Source organism: Delphinus delphis, chromosome 9, assembly GCF_949987515.2.
Source record: "Delphinus delphis chromosome 9, mDelDel1.2, whole genome shotgun sequence".
NCBI classification, from domain to species: domain Eukaryota; kingdom Metazoa; phylum Chordata; class Mammalia; order Artiodactyla; family Delphinidae; genus Delphinus; species Delphinus delphis.
In genome coordinates, this window is record NC_082691.1 from 65,213,872 (window position 1) to 65,236,583 (window position 22,712).

The 22,712-nt window shown below is 33.0% G+C and overlaps 1 protein-coding gene across 1 annotated transcript in view; it reads right to left on the minus strand.

Annotated features, from left to right (window-relative positions):
* The window catches only part of DPY19L2 (dpy-19 like 2), an 87,207-nt gene that overhangs the window by 27,762 nt on the left and 36,733 nt on the right, over positions 1–22,712 (minus strand). The window contains exons 10-16 of the mRNA XM_060019786.1: positions 16,603–16,680; positions 15,666–15,752; positions 11,415–11,474; positions 7,743–7,823; positions 5,626–5,727; positions 4,494–4,565; positions 2,036–2,082 (exon numbers count right to left, since the gene is read on the minus strand). Of these exons, the coding sequence (XP_059875769.1) occupies positions 2,036–2,082; positions 4,494–4,565; positions 5,626–5,727; positions 7,743–7,823; positions 11,415–11,474; positions 15,666–15,752; positions 16,603–16,680 (527 nt within the window). The remainder of the gene's footprint in view (positions 1–2,035; positions 2,083–4,493; positions 4,566–5,625; positions 5,728–7,742; positions 7,824–11,414; positions 11,475–15,665; positions 15,753–16,602; positions 16,681–22,712) is intronic.

The following is a 22,712-nucleotide window of genomic DNA, read 5'->3' on the forward strand; positions in this document are numbered from 1 at the left end:
AGGCCACAACAGTGAGAGGCCCGCGTACCGCAAAAAAAAAGAAAAAAGAAAAAAAGAAACACAAATAGCCAACAGACTTATGGAAAGATGTAAAACTTCACTGGCAAAGACTTGTAAGGTGAGTTACTTTTAAAAAAACTATCAGTTAGAAAATGTTATAAGTTTAATAACAGTGGTGTTCATGGAGATGCAGAGAAATGGACACTCTCACCATTATAAGTTCTCAGTATCCATCAAATTATAAAAATTCATACCTTATGGTCTAGCAGTCCCATATCAAATATTTCAAATATTCAATACTTTAAATACTGAAATAAGTGTTCAAATGAATGTGTACAAGGATGTTAATTACTCATAGCACTGGTTGTTATGACAAAAAGGTAAATATAATCTAAATGTCCACTGATGTGGGAATGGCTAATTACATGATAGTCACTCATGATGCTGAACAATAAAACGTGGAGACTACCACAACGTATGAGGAAGATCTAGGCAGATGCCTAAGACACGCTGTTACATAAAAGTTACAGAATAATACCATTTAAACAATACATTGGGTTTTCAGAAGTGTTTTCTGGAATGATACATACAAAGCCACTTACAATCAGCACTAATTGAGGAGTACACTGAAGAGAGGGGAACATTTCCTCTTTTCTTGATATACTATTTTTTCTGATTGTATTACTATAAGCATATAGTTGACTCCTGAACAACATGGAGGTGAGGGGCGCAGTTGAAAGTCCGAGTATAAATTATAGTTGGCCCTCCATATACTTGGTCCCTCTGTATCCCGGGATTCAACCAACCACAGATCTAGTAATAGTGTAGTATTTATTATTGGGAAAAACATCTGCAAGTAAGTGGACCCATGCAGTTCAAATCCATGTTGTTCAACAGTCAACTGTATTATTTTTGTGATTTAAAGGCCACTCTGCCCATAGCCATCACTTTCAGGAATGTAATCGCCTAAAAGGACCTCCTAACTTTGAGCGAAGTATCTTCCTTCCACCAATTGGCTCCCTCAAGTCTGTCATCTTCCACATTATACTCTCTCAAATGTTTGAAGACAGCTGCCATGTACCCCTCAATCTTCTATTATTCAATTAAATATCCCAGGTCTTTTCATGCATTCCTTAAGTGAACAGTTTTCAGGGCTCTAAAAACATTCTTTTTAGAATGTCAAGACATGTTCCCCCAGGCTCCATCTGACCAGAACGAAGTAGAGTGGATCTACTAACCCTCTTGATTTGGAAACAATTTCAACAAACAAGATGTTACCATTTCAACCATAAGATTCTAATTAGCTCTTCTGGCTACCATACAAAACTGTTTACTGAAAATATAAGCATGGGGTACAGGGTTCATGGAAACTCTATTCTATCTTCAGAATTTTTTCTGTAAATCTAAAGCTGTCCTAAAATAAATTTTATTAAAAATAATCCATCTAATGAACATATCTACAAATATAAAATGTAATCTGGGTAAAATTTTCCTCAGAAGGAAGTTTTCTTCACAATTCTCATGTCCTATAGCAAAGTGTGATTTGAGTTATATTTTGCTCATATTTATCCCATAATTCTAGTGACTAATAAAACTGCAAAGAAATGCAATAAAACAAGCAGTTTTAACAATAATGTAGGAAAAGTTATTTCATGAATATTCAGAAAAACAAGTATGTTTTCTCTGAAAGTTCAAAAAAAAAAAAAAAGAATCGCCAAAATAAAACTTTAGCTTACTTCTGTTTACTGACTTTAAATTGTAGTGGTATATTAAAATTAAACTAAATCAATTTAAACTTTGAGTTAATTCACAAATATAAACCCTTCAAAACAAGTCCAAATGCATAAAAGAGAGACAGCCATAAGAATAATACATTCGGTCTTTTTTTTTAAGAAGACATCTAAGTTTGGTTCATGTTTCCTGTTGTAATCATAATGCTTAAGTTTAATGTATATTCATTTGAAAAACTGATATTACAGTAAGTTATTTAATAACTGAATATAGTATGGTTTAAAAACAACTATGAAATAATTACCTCAGATAAGTGTTTGCAGATAAGACACGTAAAATATCACGAAAAGCCTGTGAATAGAATCAAATCGATGAAATTTCTAAGGAATTAAGTGATGTTTAAAATGTCCTGATTCATTAACAAAAATACCCCCACTAGAAAGAAGTATTTTTATTGTTAAAATGAGTCCTCAGAAACAGTTTAGTTCCAGCTCTACCTCAGGCAAAAGTTGTAACCTCCTTTTCTATTAAAAAAAAAAGTTTTGTAATAAATCTTTCAGCTCTAAAATTCTAAGCTTTTTATATGTGGATAACTTCTTACCAGTGTTTAAGTTTATATTTTACTGGGAGGCAGGTGGGTTGTGGGGGATTGGCTTCCACAAAGGAGGCAGCTTCCTCCAGGTACTTTCAGAGACTATTTTATCTTGACCTTCTAAGCGAATTAGGAATTTCTCTCTATCTACGCAGTCTATATGCCTGCTTCACTCAAACTCCTGATTATTATAAAATTAGCTATGGCGTATCTGCTTCCCTGATCTACCTCAGCCTGAAGTGACTGCTACAGAAGGCTTAAGAGCACTTATCAAAATGGGACTTCCCTGGTGTACCAGATGATGATGAGAGAGGGAGAAGTGAAGGCAAAAAATGTGGAAGATAACTTTGGCCAAAGAGGTTTTAGCAGCAATTACACACAACTTAAGAAATTTACAGGGAACTTAAAATTTTGCACTCTGCATGATATGTGGCTTATAACCCACAGATAAACAATGAAAAAGATACGTAATAAAATTTCGACTCTAATATTAAATTAAATCTAAGTTTAGAATTTTTAACTTCTCTCATTGATTCAAGGGCATCTGGCATGGACGAATGTTTCAAATAATGAAAATGAGATTATCAGTCTTTTTGGCAAGCAAAAGCCTATTCAAAGGTATAGATAACCGAATATATGCATTTATAGGAGACTAAGATTCAATAGTGTTACAGGAAATCATACTAGACATGCCTTCCTCCTTTCCTTCTCAGAAGTGATTTCACACAAGTGAAAAGTTAAATGAACATCAGAAGTAGCCCTGAGGTGGAAAATAAGCCATAATAGGACAATTAAAGACTGAGGTGTTTATGTGGATGCAGAAAGGAGTTAAGCTTTAATGGCTGCAGGGATGTGTGTGTGTGTGTGTGTGTGTGCATGCGTGAATGCATGCGTGAGTGCGCCTGCTACTGCACGTGCACGGTTTGAGCTGTGGTATGTTTGGGGGCTAGTATGATGTTTATGAGTCTTAGATCTTGTATCTTTATTTTTAAAATAGTTAATAGTAGATCTAGTTATCATTTTCTCCTGTGCTAGATATCTCCCCTCTGAACAGTTAATTCTTGCATTAGTCCCCCCCCAAGTGGAGCCTTATAAGAATAACACAAATTGCCATGATGGAATAGAGAAATAGGCTAGTGGAGAAAATATGCAACTTGAGCTAAGTAGGGCCAAAGCAATGGAAAGCAGCAAACCTGTGTGTAGTTTACCTATTTGTATCTATCCTGACTCTTTCCACATGGTCCCTAGAGAACTGGATCAAGGGTGAAACAACAGAGATGTACAGGGAGATGCCTTTCTCACTCATAAATTATTCATCTTCTATGTGAAAACAAAGGAATGAGAAATGTGGGAACTGTAAATACATAGGGAAGATAGACAATTTGACTTTAAATTTAGAACACTGGCTTCAACAGAACCACACTTCGTATGACAGTAGAGAAATCATGTTATTGCTATCTGCTTAAAAGCATAAAATACATACTGACTTAAGGCAGGACAACTTTTAAACAATAAAAACAAAGATGGTTCAAAATTGCTGAAAACTGAGGACCCACTGTCTTTAACCAGACTTTTGGATAAACTACTCCCAGACCAAGAAAACCTTCCAGTGGTATTTTAAACATTATTTCTTCTACTGTGATAATATTTTGGTTTTTTGTGAACACAGTGAACAGTAGAGAATGATATTTTACTGGCTATACAAATTTCTCCTGTTCATGTCTCAAAATGGATCAAGACTTTTTTGAATGTGCTTTATATTTGAAAGATACCAAAGTGGTCATTGTACTTTTCTTTTTTAGTACCTATAACAATTGCAATTATTTAATCATTTGGGAAATTATTTGCTGAATGTTCCCCCCGGCTCAGACTGTGAGTTTCAAGATAGGGCTGGGCTTGTTTTATTTATCTCAGTGTACCTACTTCGTTAACGTAGTTCTTAGAACATGGTAACTGACAAATTTCTTTCGAAAGAATGAGTAAAAATATCTTTTCTAATGTGGCTTTCAGAAAAACACCCACATAATACTAGATAAAGAAAAATCTGAATAAAAAAAGTTTTTTAGGGAAGGAAGAGTTCATCCTAAAAGTAAGACAGAATTCTGAGCTATTAGCATTAATCTAAGTCCTTGTCGTGAACCCAAAAGCAAGTGAAAAAAATTTTAAATACCTTTTTAAAGATAAAATAAGTAATCGCAATAACGATTGGAAGCAACAATGTCTCTGTGTATCTCAGTGGCGTCTGAAATATAGCAAATTATTCAAAATAATTATTTATTAAATTTTACATTAAATGAATAAAAATGTATGTCAACTTGAGTGTCACAATAAGATTTCATAAAGGTAAAAGATATCTTTGTCATTAACAGACTATATATTTATTGAGTTTCATGTTCTAATACAAGAATCAAAAATATAAAATAGTTATACAAATATATCAAATAGTTTTAATGATAAAAACTATTAAAATTAGCTATGGATATTATTTTTTCCTTTCTTTTGGCTTTATCTTTGCTTTATTTATATAATAGTAAGTTTAAAATGCATGTTTACTGATCCCTGGGCCCTAGATTATCATTTCCTGGGCTGCAAATTCTATTATTTTCATTTGTGAAACTACAGAACTAACAATGAAGAAAGTTACATTAAGTAATTACTGTAAGTATGAATAAGTAATAAAATAATAGCAGCAGCTTAATAATTCTCATGAATTGTGATAAAGAGTGATTTACCATGTAACAAAATCATATATTTCTTGAAGGCAGGAATCAAGTAATTTTACTCTTCATAGTCCGACTACAAACTGCCTCACAGATAATTAGTGGTCAATAATTGTTTTTGAATAAATGTATGACTGATTGGATAGATAAGAGAATAATAGATGATTAGTAGTATATCTTTCTTGGCAATGTCTTATTTTAAAAGTTTGTAATATTTGGGATATTAAGTGAAAAAAACCCTGAATTTTTAAAAAACAAAAACAAGAATTTGGGTTTATATTTCCTGAGTGGTCCTCCAACTGACCCAGATTATTAAAAGTAATTGAACTGTAGTAACAGTAATTGACTATGGGTCATACAGTATGTTAGGCACTTGCCCTGGTAGGGGCCATTGTTTACTGATTTTACACATAAGAAACCAGGTGAGGAAGGCCATATAGTTAGCAAAAGTTACCGTAAAAAAATGATAGAGTAAGTAAATTGGGTGTTTCTGAATAAAACTTTTGAGTTTCAGATTAAAGGGAAAACTTAAGAGCAAGAACCCATCATACCTGTAGAGGAGAAAAAAAGAAACATTCATACCGCTTTTTCCATGAAGTCAAATTCAGGAGCACAGGTGTAAATTAAAGTATCAAAATCTGTATATCTTAAGATTCTGGCTGCAATAAGGTCACTCAGGCCAATCTGGAAGAAAATAAAAACAAATTAAAATTACACAAATAATTATAGTTAATAATAATTGGTTTGATGTAATAGTAACAAAGTCTACAGAGAAGATAAATCCAAGGTACATGGATGACTCTCCAAAAAAACAAAAAATACAGTGAATCACATTATGCGCTGAATTATGAAGAAAATTGAAAACAAACAGAAATAGCAAGAGAAATGAAAAGGAAAAAGAAGTTCAGAAAAAGCAAGCAGAGAAGGTGATAATGTAAAGAATGAGCTAAAATCAACATTTGCTGGGCACAAACCACCATGCAGTTGATCATGAGATTTTATAATCAGATCACTTATCAAGAAAAAACCAATTTCAGTTAACTCCTTTCACCACACATTGTAAATCATGAACAAATTTTCCATGCACTGTCATTTTCACAAAGCCTCATACATTAAGCACAATTTTTGGTGCTTCTTGAATTTTTCAGACATACATTCAAGCCATTAACTATGAGAGTTATTCTTCAAGAGAATTACAACAACTATACATACTCCTTTGATTTAGTTACTTGATCTCAAAGAACTTTAAAATAAACACCACCAACAAAATCCAATGTAGAGCTATTTTCTACTGATTATTTATTACCTACTTTGGTGAGACAATTGTTTTTATACTGCATTCTTAGAAGGCCAGATAAAGAAAAATATTTGGCATGTAAAACATTAACTCAAACTACTTTAAAAGGACATAAATTATTATATATCAACTTTGATGATTATCTATGGTTTTCATTTATTCATGATTCCCCTTATCTACTAGTAGCAAGGATAATTTACAGTTAACTTTATTTTTCTAATTTAGAATAGGCCTGGTGACTAATTACAATTTAACCAAGCCACTTTAGTTTCAAGTCTTTCTCACAGCTGTCACACAGAAGTCACTTAAGAATATCAAGGTGTGTGTGTGTGTGTGTGTGTGTGTGTATGTGTGTGTCTTAGGATTTGTAAAGAGCTGGGTGACAATGTGGAGCAAGGCAAGAAAGAAAATAACAGACCAACTTAATAAATAACTTAGGAGGCCTAAATAAATTTACCATAAAATGTATACCCCCTACAGAATAAAAATTTAAGAACAACAAATAAACCTAATAAACCACTCTGCAGATCTAACAATAAATGGCAAATAAATCCTTACATTTTGAAATTTTATTTAACATGAACATGTATGCAGACTCAATTCTCCTGGATAGTGACAGCATTTGACATTTTAAGAGAGTAACTATCTATAATCCCTTGTTAAAGTTGAAGCAATTTCAGCATTAGACAGAGTCCTAATTGGAGAGTACTACATAAGGTAAATTTCAGAGTAGATTATTGTATGATACACTCATCTATCCTCATATCCAAACAGAGAGTGCTGAAAAATCAAAAGTTAAAATCATGCATTGTTTTCTATTCCCAAAACAAACTAGTAAATAGGAACTTTTGCTTTGAAAAGGGCCATTATTTGAGGTATTAGCCTTAAAACAGACAGAAACAACATGCATGAGGGATGTGGTCCATATATTTTCCAGAAGTTGAAAAGACAGAGAAGTTTTATCATTCTCTTTATACAAGAAAAACTTTAAAAATATCAAATCACATCTTAATTTTAATCTATAATTATAAATAAAATTATATTGAGATCTTGACTTCTATATTGCAAAGCTGAGTACAGACTCTTCATATGTTAACATTTACAATGAATTAATAACGTACTAAACAAACTACTTGTATTTTAACCAAAATATAAACAACTACTTAACATATTTTTTTCCTAGAAGGCTAAGTCACCATTCATTGATATACTTTCTTCTTAGTGGGTTGAAAAGATCTGCAGGGTATTAGTACTGACTCTGCCAATAACTAGTTTGGGACCTTGAAGAAGGCACTTAACCTCTATAAAATGAAGAGGTTTCATTTAAAAATAGATGGTTTCAAAGTCTTCATCCAACTAAATATGTATATAAATTCTAATGTTTTAACCAGAAAGTACTTACATGGTCTGAAACACCTAAAATTTTAGATGTCAGAAATTTCAGAATGATTGTCCCAAAAAACCAAGCACTTCCTTGAATTATCTAGAAAATAAACAAAATAGATATAAGGCAGAAGACCAAAAGGCCCTCCTCCTGGAAATTAAACCTCCTATTAATAAGTCTTGAGTGAAAGGGAAATACAAACTCAAAAAAAAATTTTTTTAAATATGGTTATAAAAACTACATATTAGAAACTAAGGGATGCATGTAAAGCAATGATCAGAAGAAAATTCATGGCCTCATAAACTTTTATCAATAAAAATGAGAGTAAAGGAAATAAATGAAAAGCTGGACTCAAATATCTAGATAAAGAACAACAAAATAAACAAAAACACATGAAAGGAAATATTCAAGAGAGGAACAGTCTATTATATTTAGACCTATGTGCATCCATTTTGTTGTCCTTTACTTCTTCTGGATGTTCTAACATTCCTTCTCTCATCATTTACTTCCTGTTTCAAGGATTTCTATTAATCATTATTTAAGGGTTGCTCTGCTAGCAACAAATTCTTAGTTTTCCTTCATCTGCGAATATGTTTTACTTTCCCCTTCATTCCTAAAAGACACTTTCATTGGATATATAACTTGTGGTTGACAATTCTTTCCAGCACTTGACAAATGTTGTGCCACCTCCTTCTGGCTCCCATAGTTTCAGATGAGAAGTCTGCTGTAAATTCGAATCAGTTTTGCCCTAAAGGTAATGCATCATTTCCCTCTGTCTGCTTTCAAGACTTTTTCTTTGCCTTTCGTTTGCAGAAGTTGAATTATGATGTGTCTTGGCATGGATTTTGTTGGCTTTATCCTACCTAGGATTAACTCAGTTTCTTGACTCTATAGAGTTACGTCTTTTACCAAATTTGGAAAGTTCTCAGCCATTACTTCTCTTTTTTTTTTTTAACATCTTTATTGGAGTATAATTGCTTTACAATGGTGTGTTAGTTTATGCTTTATAACAAAGTGAATCAGTTATACATATACATATGTCCCCATATCTCTTCCCTGTTGCATCTCCCTCCCTCCCACCCTCCCTATCCCACCCCTCTAGGTGGTCACAAAGCACCAAGCTGATCTCCCTGTGCTATGTGGCTGCTTCCCACTAGCTATCTATTTTACGCCATTACTTCTTCAAATACTTTTTCAGCCCCACTCTTTTTCCTCTCCTGTGGAACTCGCACAATACAAATATTAAATCTTCTATTATTGTCCCACATTTCCCTAAGCCTCTATCATTTTTTTCCAGTTACTTTTCCTCTGTTGTTTAGATTGGGTAATTTCTATTATTCTATCTTCAAGTACACTGATTGCTTTCTTTGTTATATTCATTCTTCTATGAAGCTCATTCACTGAGTTTTTTATTTCAGTTACAGTATTTTTCAAGTTGTTATTTTTTTTTAAATTCCCAAGTTATTCCTTTTTTTAAAAAAAATTTTTGATTTCTTTGGTGATATTTTGTTTGCTTCTGGAGTACTTATAATTGCTCACTGAAGTATTTTTATGATGACTGCTTTAAAATTCTTGCCAAATAATCCCAACATCTTACTCATCTGGGTGTTAACATCTCTTTATTGCCTTTTCTCATTCAAGTTGTAATTTTCCTTATCCTTATTACATGATAAATGCTTTTACACATTTTAAAAAAATTTAAATTTCAAAAATATTAGATTTATTCAGATACTATGTATTTTTTTCTCCCTAATATATATAGCATATTTTCAAAAATATGTTTTTTGTTTGTTGCCAAAGAACAGAAATGCAATTAACTTTTGAATATTAATCTTATACCTAGCCATGTTATTGAATTTTTATAATTTCTTATAATTATTTTGTTTTACATGTAAATAATGATATAATAAACTTTGATTTTTCTTTCCATTTCTTTTCTAATCCTGTTATTTACTTTCTTGCTTTTACATGTTTGAACCTTTAATAAAATGTGAAAAAACATATTTATCTTGATCTTCATAAATGGAATACTCCAAATATCTCTCCTGCAAAACCAATGACTGCTGAAGAATTTTATTGGGTTAAGTAAACTCCCTGCTATTTCTTCTGGCTAAGAGTTTTTATCATAAATGGGTGTTTAATTTTATGAAATTTATTTTTTGCATCTAATGAGATGATCATAAAGTATTTTTCTCCTTTAATTTGCTAGTGTGACAATTTATATTTATAAATTTTCCAGAAACATCTTTGCATTCGTGGGATGAACCCAATTTGACAAGAATGGATTATCCCTTTTTCCTACAAAAACAGGTGTTTTTGTAAGAAAAAGTGCTATTTCACAAAATAGCTTTGCTATTTCTTTTTGACGGTCTTCCAGAAAAAAGACATAAAAAGCCAGAATGTTTTCTGTGTTGTTCAGATGACTACCATGACTAATTTCTCCCTTTTGCAAGAGATTGATGGTATTAATTATATCAGTTTTAAAACGTAAGTATAAGCTGAACATTCAATATATCTTAACTGTTCTCTCCTTAGATTTTTGTTTCTTTGAAATTCTTGACTTGAAAGCTTTTTATTCTTTGCAGTCTAAAACTGAAAATATTTAAGACAATAAAATTTCCTCTGAACACAACTTTGGCAGAATTCCCTAAACATCCACAGATACTGCTCTATTTGTTGTCATTTTTCAGTAATTTGTAATTAAAATTTTGACTTCCTTTTGAGTTAAATTATTAAATAAAAATCTTTAAATTTTCTGTTGATTTCTTGGTTTAATCTTTAAAAAAACAAGCTTTGCGAATTTTTCTGAAGAAAAAAAATCAAAATATTAGAAGGGTCATATCATTCAATAACAAGTGTATTTTCACAATAGGGTATGGGAGAATGCTTCCAGCAATAAGAAACTGGCAACTCATTCCATTTTGTTTGTTTATATTCTGAGTGGCTATCTACCCTCTTATCATTTCCAGTTTTACCATACCAATATATAATATGTAATCACAGAGTTCTTTAATATGGTAGATTTTATTTTTTAGTAGGAGTACATTAAAGACCTAGAGAAAAAGAATGTCATCTGTCTGATACTACGAGAATTAGTCATTGCAGTGCCTACTTAATAAGGTACTTATTTTACTTTGTAACGTAACATACAAATATAGAGATAACATGGGCCATCCATTTGTACATTTGCAAAGAAGTCAAACAAAGATCAGGTAGTGGCTGAGTTGAAATAAAAAGGAACTGGGAGATTGTAGGGAAAATGTTAAAAGGACAAAAATAATAAGAGCCTAAGTTGGAAGCCAAAGGAAAGATAGATGATGGATAAATGTAGAGAACAGAAAAAGGGAAAGTGGGGACAGAACTACGGACTGAGTTATTTTGAAGAGAAGGTTAGTAAATGTAAAGAAAGAAACTCAAAGCAAATAGAAAAAAAAATTAAAAGCAAGGTAGTAGGGTATATCAGAAGGAAAAGTAAAGAAGAAAGGCCTGAGGGTAGTGCTGAAATAAATGAACTAACTTCTTGAAAATGACTTGTAGATATTGGTAAGGAGTGTTTCCCACCTTATGTAAGTAGCTATTTATAACATTTACTAACTATAAATCATTCATTTTTAAAGCATATTATCTGTATTCAGTTTATAGAAATAAAAAAGGATTTGAAGAAATTGTGTTAAAAATGTTGACCCTTACCCAAAAGTGGAGTTCAGATGCATCCAATCTTTGAATTTTATTTCTCCTTAGAATTATCACCTAAAATGCATATGACATAAAATGACACAATCAAATTAAATTAACTTTTTAAAAATTACATTTCAAAAGTTACACAGCCACCCCCTTCCATCTTGGCTATCACCAGACATTTTCCTTCTTAATTGTTGATTTTTCTGAATTTGGACATGGAAAATTTCCTTGGGGTGAAAGCCAAATGCTTTGTGTACCAGAAAGTTGACCTTAGAATCAAGTTAATTCCTTACTGAGTTACTTGGGATGTTTTATGCAGGGCAGTTCCTCTGAGGAGATAGATGGTGTGTGAAAGGTATGTCCATGCAAGCATACATGTAAGTTATCCAGAAAAATTAGTGGTCTAAATTAACATGAAAATCCTTCCTCTCCAAACCCACAAATATTTTAAAATGTTTAAAAATATATATATATCTAACTGAATTTATAAGAAAGAAAAGGAACTTTCCAGGTGCCAGAGAAAAGAAGGTGATTTTTAAAAAGCAAAACATTAATTAGGAGAGTTTTTAAGGAGTTGGCAGTTTTTAAGGAGGTCTGTAGAACAAGGTTACAACTATGGGCTTGTATTAAAAGGGAGGGCAGCAGAAGACTTGGGACTATGAAAGGTAAGAAACTGGAATTAAGACTCATGCATACAGCTGGGGTCCTCAAAAACTATACCCTTGGTGCTATCAACTGAATGTTTACGTCCCTCCACCGATCCTGTGTTGAAACCCTAAGCTCCAATGTGACACATTTAGAGGTGGAACCCTTTGTGAGGTAATTAGATCATGAGGGTGGGAACCTCATAAATGGGATTAGTGCCTTTCTAAGGACAGACATGAGAGAGATGATCGCTCTCTCCATCATGGGAGGATACAATGAAGATATCTGTCTGCAAATCAAGAAGAAAGCCCTCATCAAGAACTAAATCGGCTGACACCTTGATCTCGGGCTTTCCAGCATCTAGAACTGTTAAGAAATAGATTTCCATGTAAGCCACCCATTCTGGTATTTTTGTTATAGCAGCTTGAACTGACAAAGACATGCAGGAACTAGGAATACTCCTCCTACTATCTCTACAAGTTGGTAAGGTATTCGTTTATTCCCAAGTTTGTGTTGGAAAAACAAAAAGCTCCAATGAGAAACAAATCTTAGGCCTGTGTATTACTAAGATTTGGAGAATTTTGCATCATCTAATTGGCCCAAGATGAGCCAGGATTCCTGAAGTTCCAACAATAGGAAAATATAAATGTACCAGATTACACAATGCAAAATTGTTTGTAAATGTAAAATACAAGAAATAAACAAAATGCCCAGACTTAGGAGAATTGTTGAATTATCTATGGAATATGCAGAAGGGAATACTTACTATGAAATTACAAGAAAGAATGAAGATCTCCGTGAACTGATATGGAGTGATATCTATGAAAGGTTGCTAAGTGATACCCAGAATAGGTTGATGAATCAAAATGCAAAAGACTATAGTATGCTACCTTTCATGTAAGTAGGAGGGGGTATAATAAAATATACATGTAATATTTATTAGTGCAAAAAAGAAAACAACTAAATGGGTAAACCAGAAAAATTGAGGAGGAAAATGTAAAATTATCTCTGTTCACAGATGGCATGATCTTATATGTAGAAAACATTAAAGATTCTACATACACCCACACACATAAACTGTTAGAATAAACAAGTTCTGCAAAGTAGCAGGATACAAACTCAACAAAGAAACTATGTTGCATTTCTATACACTAACAATGAACTATCTAAAAAGGAAATTAAGAAAACAATCCCACTTACAATAGTCTCAAAAAGAAAATATTAAGAATAAACATAACCAAAGAGGTGAAAGACGTACACACTGAATACATTGCTGAAAGAAATTAAAGAAGACACAAATGAAAAGATAGTATTTGTCTTTCTCTGACTTATGTCACATAATTATGCCCTCAAGGTCTATCCATTCTGTCACAGATGGTAGGAAAACCTTTAGCTACCATTTCCAGGGCTCTTCATTTGTGTGAGCCAGACTGACATCTAATATTATATTCCTTTCATCTGAAAGACCTCCTTTAACATAAAGGTCATAAAGTCTTTATTTTGCCTGCATTTTTGAAAGACATGTTTGCTGGATATAGAATCATAGATAGTATTTTTAAATATTTTAAAGATGCTTCTTGACTGTTTTGTTGCTTGCACTTTTTTCTTATGAAAAATCTGCTGACATCCTTACTCTTTGTCCTTCTGTATTTAACATGTCTTAATTCTATTGCTACTCCGAAGATTTTCTCTTTATTGCTGATCTTAAACAATTTGATAATATGCTTACTCTAGCTCTATGTTTTTTGTATTTGAGATTTACTGTTATTCTTCATCTCTGAGACTATAATTTTCATCAAATTTGGAAAATTTTTGGTCATTATTTCTTCAAATATTTTTCTACTTCCTCCCAACTCCCCCCATTTAGAAATGTACTTTACTTTTCCTATATGAAATGTGAACTGTAAAGGAGGGATTGGAATATCATCATTTTGCAATCCCTACTGAATTAATGGTTCTGGTACTAAATGCTGATCATAAAAAGAGAGGCACCAGATAAATATGTGACTCCTGACTGAAGAACAATACTATATACTTGCCAAAGGAATTAAATCTGAACACGTCCAGGTTTTAGACCCAAGTATTAATATAAATACAGAAGACAAAAGAAGATGTAAAGCGGCACCATGAGGACTCAGGAGCAAAATCTAGACCACAGAACCCTTCACATATTCAGTGACCCAGATAAAAAAAAATATCCCGGGGAAAAAAACAGGGAGACATATTGGAAACCTATAGATAATAATAGAAACTTAAGTGATAAAACTATAAAGAAAAGCCTGGAGTGATCACCATAGTCAAGATAGTCACTACTGTTTTAGAGCAGCTCAAGGGAGTTATGATTGAGGCAGGTTACATGGAAGGCTTCTAGAATGGTTAGAAAAGTTCTAGTTTTGACTTGACGGTAGTTTAAGGATGTTTGACAAGTAACAGTCCATTAATCAGTACTTATCAGTACTAGTCAGAACTAAGTACATAAAACATTGGTTTTATGAGGTTTTCTACATCTGTGCTATATTTTAGAATAAAAAATGTTTTCATAGAAAGATGTTGATGAACATACTATTACAAGTCATCTACTTTGTAATACTGAAAAAGTGTGACAAAATGTGGAAAAGAAAGGGTCTATGCCTTTTGGAAGAGATAAAGAGAAGAAATTACTTACTGGGAGGCAAAAAAAAAAAAAAAAAGGTATGGGGAGAAAAAATGTTAAAAACTTAAATCTCAAAAGATTCAGTCAATGCACCACACATGGAAAAGTGCTATATTTTGGTATTTTTGTAGTAAGTTATCATTTCTGGTCATTGTGGAAAGAGAATATTCTAGGAACATTCCAGTGGAGAACATTCCAGGTTCTAGCTTATGAATATCGAAAGTGTGACTATAAGGTAATAAAACTGATTTACTGAACCACCATTCCAAATACAACTCTAAATGAGTGTTATTCCATGAAAGTAAGTCACATGAAGAAACTACACCCTTATTATAATTATGTTGCCACTGCTCAAAACAGTTTGGAACTCCTCTTTATAAACTATCTTTAGAGATTATTTCCTTATGCGTGCAAGAAAATAGGTCTTATTACTTTGTTGTCACACTATATTTTGATCAAGATCTGTATTACCCAGCCCAATCACCCACCTTATTCACAAGACTTTGGTCATTTCCAAAAATCAAATCCACCCTTAAAAGACAAAGATTTGCTACCACTGAGGACATTCAAAAGAATGTGCCAGAGTCTGTGAAGGCAATTCAGAGGAGTTCCAAAAACGTTTTGGGCAATGGCAGTGTCACTGCAGTAAGTAGTTAGCCTACTGAAGTGACTTAGAAGGAAATAACTAATTTTTGTCATAAATTATGGCATATTTTAAAAAGTAAGTCTTATTACCTTATTACTTTAAAAAAATTTTACTTGGGCATTGCCTTAAAAAGGTAAACTTTGCTTATATTATTTTGCAAGGATTAGATAGACAAAAAGCATTATCTGGGAAAAATTTTTCATGTGGGCAGTAATCCAGAAAGGGCCTTATTTATTCTCTTTAACCTATATTAAATGGGTAAACTTGCTATTTGACAGGTTAAAAAAAAATCTTCACAAGCTTAACAAACACTTACCAATGTCATCAATAGAGACGAAGAATAATAAGAAGATAAATACACTGGATTTCCAAACATCAACACAAAACAAAGGAGAACCGAAACCTGAAAATTGCAGAAAATAAATACATTTTATAGTTATTAGATAGATAGCATAATGCATACTTTGTCTACAGGGATATACTCATTTCCAATACAAACTTTATTTGCATAAAAAGATTAATAAATAGATCCTGACCAAGTGATAACAGAATTTCAACACACTGATAGGTTCTAATTATTTTCAACACCATAAATATTATATAGCAGAATTTAATTTTTTTCCCCTATTTTTAACTTGGTACAAAGAAAACAGGAAAAATCTTATTGTTTCTATTAACTCAATAATGGAGGAATATAATAAGAAAGACTTACTTATAACTATTAGTTTTCTAATCTGATTTTTGTTGAACTACTTGAGGATTTTCCTCACTAAGGAAGCTTTATTTTATGTTCTTACCTAAAAGATTTTTATTTTCTTAAGGGATATGTGTTTGGAAACTAATATAAAAAAACAATAATGCAAAAACATAAATTTCACAGACTGTCAAATTCATGCAAAGTGTTAAAAATCTCAGGTCTCAGGGAGAAAAGGCAGTTACAAAAGTAGTGACAATAATAATTAAAAAAAAATTTTTTTAAAGTTTCAGAGAATACAAAATGTCTACAGTCTAGTTGAAAGTATAGTTGCTATAATATGGCATTCAGTTATCCTTCTAAATATTAGCAACATCATATGTATTAAATACTACTTGAGAGGAGGTATATAAAACAGTCAGTTCTATTTTATAAACCCTGAGATCTTATTTTAATATATGACTTATAAATATTAAAAATGTTACCAGGTGTACAGCAGAAACTAATAAAACATTGTAAAGCAATTATACTCCAATAAAGATATTCAAAAAACTGTCACCATGTTCATATAGATGATCTTCCGAAATTTTTTTGGCTCAATGTACCCCACAACATACATGGGAAATAGTGAGGCTATCTGAAATAAAAATATAAAAAAAGCAGAAGTGAAAAAATGTAGAAAAGCATTTCACTATTCATAAGCAAAGTAAATATAAGAGGAGAGTTATATTTCCAATAATGATTGTCAAAGTAATGTGAACCAACTGAGAACTAGAAGAGCTCTAAAAAATAATAAAAGTACCTGTATGAAAGCCACAGCTTACTAATACAGCAAAAAAAGAATTAGGAAGCTAAGACCAGAGAAAAGGTGGAAATCTACAGAGATGAGCATGACATTTTGGGTCACTTTTCTTCTTCTGCCAATTCTAACAGAAGCAGATGCCTGCTAGCTGAGAGGCAGTTGAGACATTTCCACACACTTAGCTGTCAGGTAACCCCAAGAATGAGATCTCTGCTAAGTCCCCAAGCTTTGGTTTGGGACTTCAAAGGGTTATACTATAAGAGAGAACCAGAAATCAAAGCAGTGCTCCAAAATACTGAAGCCCACTTTTGAATTATCTCATTCTGTGATTGCATGAGGGAGATTAAAGATTGTTAGTCCCTGTGTTTGCCTGCTGGAAACAAATTTAATTTTCTCTGGAAGAACTTAATATCTTAGTCTCAAATTAACTGTACAATTGTTCAGGTACAATGTCTAATACCACATCAAAACTAATCAGATACAGGAGGAGATAAGACATTATCACTAAGACAACAGAAACAGATCTATGAAGAATCTCAATCTAGTTCAGGGGTCAGCAAACTTTTTATGTAAAAAGCCAGATAATAAATATGTTAAGACTTATAGGCCACGTACAGTCTCAATTGTATACTCTCCTTCTTTTTCTACTATAAAAATGTAAAAACTACTCTTAGCTCACAAACCATGCAAAAACATGTCTGGCATCATCAGACATAGACTTTATGCTTGACATATGCACAGAAATAACAGATAAGATTGAAAATTCCAGGAGGGTATTGAAAGCCATTAAATAATGAACCGAATTAAAAATATACAACTAAATATTACAATAATCAATAATAAGAAGTCAAAAATGGGTTTAAGCAGGTTGAACACAGCCAAACAAAGAAGTGATAAATTGGAAGATAGGTCAGAAGAAAGTATAAAATGACAAAGGGATGAACAACATATGAAAGAACATAAGAGATGTAGAGCATATAGTATAAAGGTCATACTTTACATCTCAGAAAGGGCTGAGGGAATTAAGTAAAATCTATACTTAAAGACATTATACCTGAGAAGTCCCCAGAATCTATAGAAAAAGAATCAAGCACTGATTCATAAAGTATTAGTAGCCCCCAGCAAGGGATAAATTAAAACAAACAAAACCCAACCATACATAGGCATGTCATAGTAAAAACTGCTTATAACCAAAGGCAAAGAGAAAACTCTTAAAAAGGGTCTGAGACTAACTGACTTTAAGACTTACTACAAAGCTGCAGTAATCAAGACAGCACGGTACTGGAGAAAAAAATAGACAAATTGATCAAAGGGATAAAATAGAGGGTCTAGAAACAGATCCACACAATTATAGGCAACTGAGCTTTGACAACTGCACAAAATGGAGAAATGACAGTCTTTTCAACAAATAGCGCTGGAAGACTTGGACACGCATGCATTAAAAAAAAATAAATCTAGACCTAGATCTTACACCTTTCAAAAAACTGACTCAAGTGTATCTTAGAGCTAAATGTAGAACACAGACTAAAAAACTTCTAAAATATAATATAGGAGAAAATCAAGGTGATCTTATTTGAGGATTAGTTTTTAGCTATGACATCAAAAGCATGATCCATGAAAGAAAAAAACTGATAAACTGAACTTCCTTAAAATTAAAAACCCCAGCTCCACAAAAGACACTATTAAGAAACTAAAGACAAGCCAGGGACTGTGAGAAAATCTTTGCATAACCCATATCTGATAAAGTTTTGGTAGGTCAAATGTACTAAGAACTCTTAAAACTCAGAAATAAGAAAACAAATAACCCAATTTAAAAATGGTCAGAAAGGGCAACCACTGCGTCAAAAGGGTGGCGCAGTGGTTGAGAGTCCTCCTGCCGATGCAGGGGACACGGGTTCGTGCTCCCACATACCGTGGAGTGGCTGGGCCCGTGAGCCATGACCCAAGAGCCTATGCGTCCGGAGCCTGTGCTCCGCAACGGGAGAGGCCACAACAGTGAGAGGCCCGCGTACCGCAAAAAAAAAGGTCAAAAGATGTGAACAAATAACCTAACCAAAGAAGATCTACAGAGGGCAAATAAGCACATGTAAAGATGCTAAACCCAATACTACATTAGGAACTGTAAATTAGAACAAGGAGATACTGCTACACACTTAATGGAATGGCTGAAATCCAAAAACCTGACAAAATCGGCAATTTCTTACAAAACTAAACATAGTCTTAACATACAATCCAACAATCACACTCCTAGGTATTTACCCAATTGAGCTGAAATCTTATGCCCACTCAAAACCTTCACATGAATGTTTAGGGAATCACCAAAGACTGGAAGCAGCCATGATGTCCTTCAAGAGTTGAATGGATAAACAAACTGTGGTACATCCAGACAATGGAATATTATTCATCAATAAAAAGAAATGAGCTATCAAGTCATGAAAAGACATGGAGGAACCTAAAATACATATGCTTAAGTGAAAGAAGTCAGTCTGAAAATGTGACACAACCTATGATTCTAACTATATGACATTTTATTTTGGTTGTACTTTATTTCATTAAAAATTGTACAGCTCTGCTGTGAATTACAGGATTAACATTTATTTTAGAGGACTGCATTCACAATAATAATTATGACTGGGCCCAGGAATTCTTTTCTTTGGGCCTTTGAAAAGTCTCATGCAATTTAACATTTAGTGGTAACCAGATTATGAATTTGTTGTATAAGTAAAACAACAATGGATAATTCATTCAAGAATTCCAAAGAGATTTTTATTTCAAGAGGTGCCAGTTGAAGATGGTAATACTTTCAAGTAATAACCAATTTACCTGAATATAGTTTCCCAGAACTTTGCTTATAACTTAATTGCTTGGAGCTTAAAGTATAGTGTTCTTAGAAACGATGCTATAAATTCAAAGCCATTCAATGGATACTAGAGGGCCAATGCTATCTCCACCCTAAAGAAACTTATTTGCTGGTGGTGTGGAAAAAAAGGCAAGGACACGAATATCTCTGCAAACTTCATTTCAACACATTATCAAGTGCCTCATAAAGTAAGCTCAGGCAAGGTCATAGAATCTCAGAGTCAAAGAATGCATAAATTGTTATAAGTATATTCTATAGATCAACTACCCAGAATTTGGGAGTTTGGTGCTAATATCTTACTCTCAAACTTCCTGTCATTTTTTCTTCTCCCAGCGTAAATACCTTACTACCTACCTCCTCCCCCAAAATGGATGGGGAAGGCATAAAGTGGTTCCAACTAAAATTCCAGCTAATGGATAATCAGAACTTTACTGGATTTAAGAAATTTGTCCCTTTTATTAAGCTTAGAGTCTCTACCAAGGATCCCTCTGTTATTTTTTTTCAGCTTTATTGACATATACTTGACTTAAAACATTGTGTAAGTTTAAGGTATACAACCTGTTGATTTGATACACATATATTACAGTATTATTACCACTGCAGTGTTAGCTAACACCTTCATCACGTCACGAAATTCTCATTTCATTTTTGTGGTGAGAACGTTTAAGATCTACTTTCTTACCAATGTTCAAGTATATAAAACAATAACGTTAATTACAATCATTATGCTATGTGATAGATCACCAGAACTTATTCATCTTCTGGTTGCAAGTCTGTACCTTTGTCCAATATCTTCCTACTTCCCACACTCCTCAGGCCCTGGTAGCCACCATTCAACTCTCTGTTTCTATAAGTTTGGTTTTTTTAGATTCCAAACTAAATACTAATACGTGATCCTAATATTATATCCCATGATATAATACAGTATTTGTCTTTCTGTCTGACTTATGTCACTTAGCATAATGCCCTCAAGGTCCATCTATGTCCTATGGCAGGATTTCCTTTTTCTCATGGCTGAGTAATACTCCATTGTGTATATATGTAGCTCATCTTCTTTATCCATTCATCTGTTAACAGACACTTAGGTTATTTCCATACCTTGGCTATTATGAATAATGCTGCAATAAACATAGAAGCACAGATAATCTCTTCAATATTCTGTTTTCATTTCTTTTGGATATATACCCAGAAGTGGGATTACTAGATCACATGGTAGTTCAATTTTAAATTTTTTGAGGAGCCTCCATACTGTTTTCAATAGTGGTTGCACCAATTTCATTCCCACCAACAGTGCACAAGGGTTCCCTTTCCTCCACATCCTCACCAACACTTGTTATCTCTTATTTTGATGATATTAATCTCTTATCAGATATAAGACAAGTGAGATTACATCAAAGTAAAAAGCTTCTGTATAGCAAAGGAAACACCGAAAGGGTAAACAGCAACCTATGGAATGGGAGAAAATACCCCATATATCCGATAAGGGGTTATATCCAAAATATATAATGAACTCATATTACTCTAGCAAAAAACTAATAACAATTAAAAAATGGGCAAAGAATTGAACAGCTATTTATCCTAAGAAGATATACAAATGGCCAACAGATATATGAAAAAACACTCAATATCATTAATCATCAGTGAAATGCAAATCAAAACCATTATGATATATTATCTCACACCTGTTAGGATGGCTATTTTCAAAAAAACAAATGACAAGTATTAGTGAGGATGTGAAAAAAAGGGAATCCTTTTACATTGTTAATGGGAATGCAAAATTATGCAGCTGCTAAAGAGAACAGTATGGAGGTTCCTCAAAAATTAAAAATAGAAATAGCATATGATCCAGCATTTCCACTTCTAAGTATTTATCCAAAGGAATTGAAAACAGGATCTTGAAGAGATATTAGCACTCTCATGTGCACTGCAGCCCTACTGACAATATCCGAGATATGGAAATAGCCTAAATGACAATCAACGGTCGAATGGATTTTAAAATGTGTTGTACACATACAACAGAATAGTATCAGCCTTAAAAGAGAAGGAAATCCTATAACATGCAACAGTATGGATGAGAATATTATGCTGAGTAAATTAAGCCAGTCACAGAAGGACAAATACTGCATGGTTCCATTTATCAGAGGTATTTAGAATAGTCAAACTCACAGAAATAGATAATAGAATAGTGATTGCCAAGGGCTGAGGGGAAGAGGAAATGGGAAGTCGCTAATCAACACACATAAGATTTCAGTTATTCAAGATCAATAACTTCTAGAGATCTATTATACAACATGTGTCTATAGATAACAATACCTATATTGTACACTTAAAAATCTATTAAGAGGGTGTATCTCATGTTCAGTGTTCTTACCACACACATACACACAAATACACTTTAAAAAATTTTAAGGCTCATTACATAAAAATAAAAGGACTATATAACAACTGTGCACATAATGATGTTGCATCAAAATGCTTAAAGCAAGGGGTTTCCCTCGTGGCGCAGTGGTTGAGAGTCCTCCTGCCGATGCGGGGGACACGGGTTCGTGCCCCAGTCCGGGAAGATCCCACATGCCGCGGAGCGGCTGGGCCCATGAGCCATGGCCGCTGAGCCTGCGCATCCGGAGCCTGTGCTCCGCAACGGGAGAGGCCACAACAGTGAGAGGCCCGCGTATCGCAAAAAAAAAAAAAAAAAAAAAAAAAATGTTTAAAGCAAGAATTTACACAGCTAAAAGTAGATACAGACAAATCAGTTATAATGGAAGACTTTAGCACATTCCTCCTCTAGTAACTGAAAGCAAACAAAAACAGTAGAAATTTAAAAGATTAGAATAACACAATTAACAAGCTTTGCTTAACATACATAGAACCCCATATCTAACAAATATAATCAATCTTTTAAAATGCAACAAAAATAGAAAATACCTGGGAACAAATCTAATGAAAGATCTCTAAAAATCTGTATTAACATTATTTATAGAAATTAAGAACTAAATAAGTAGATATA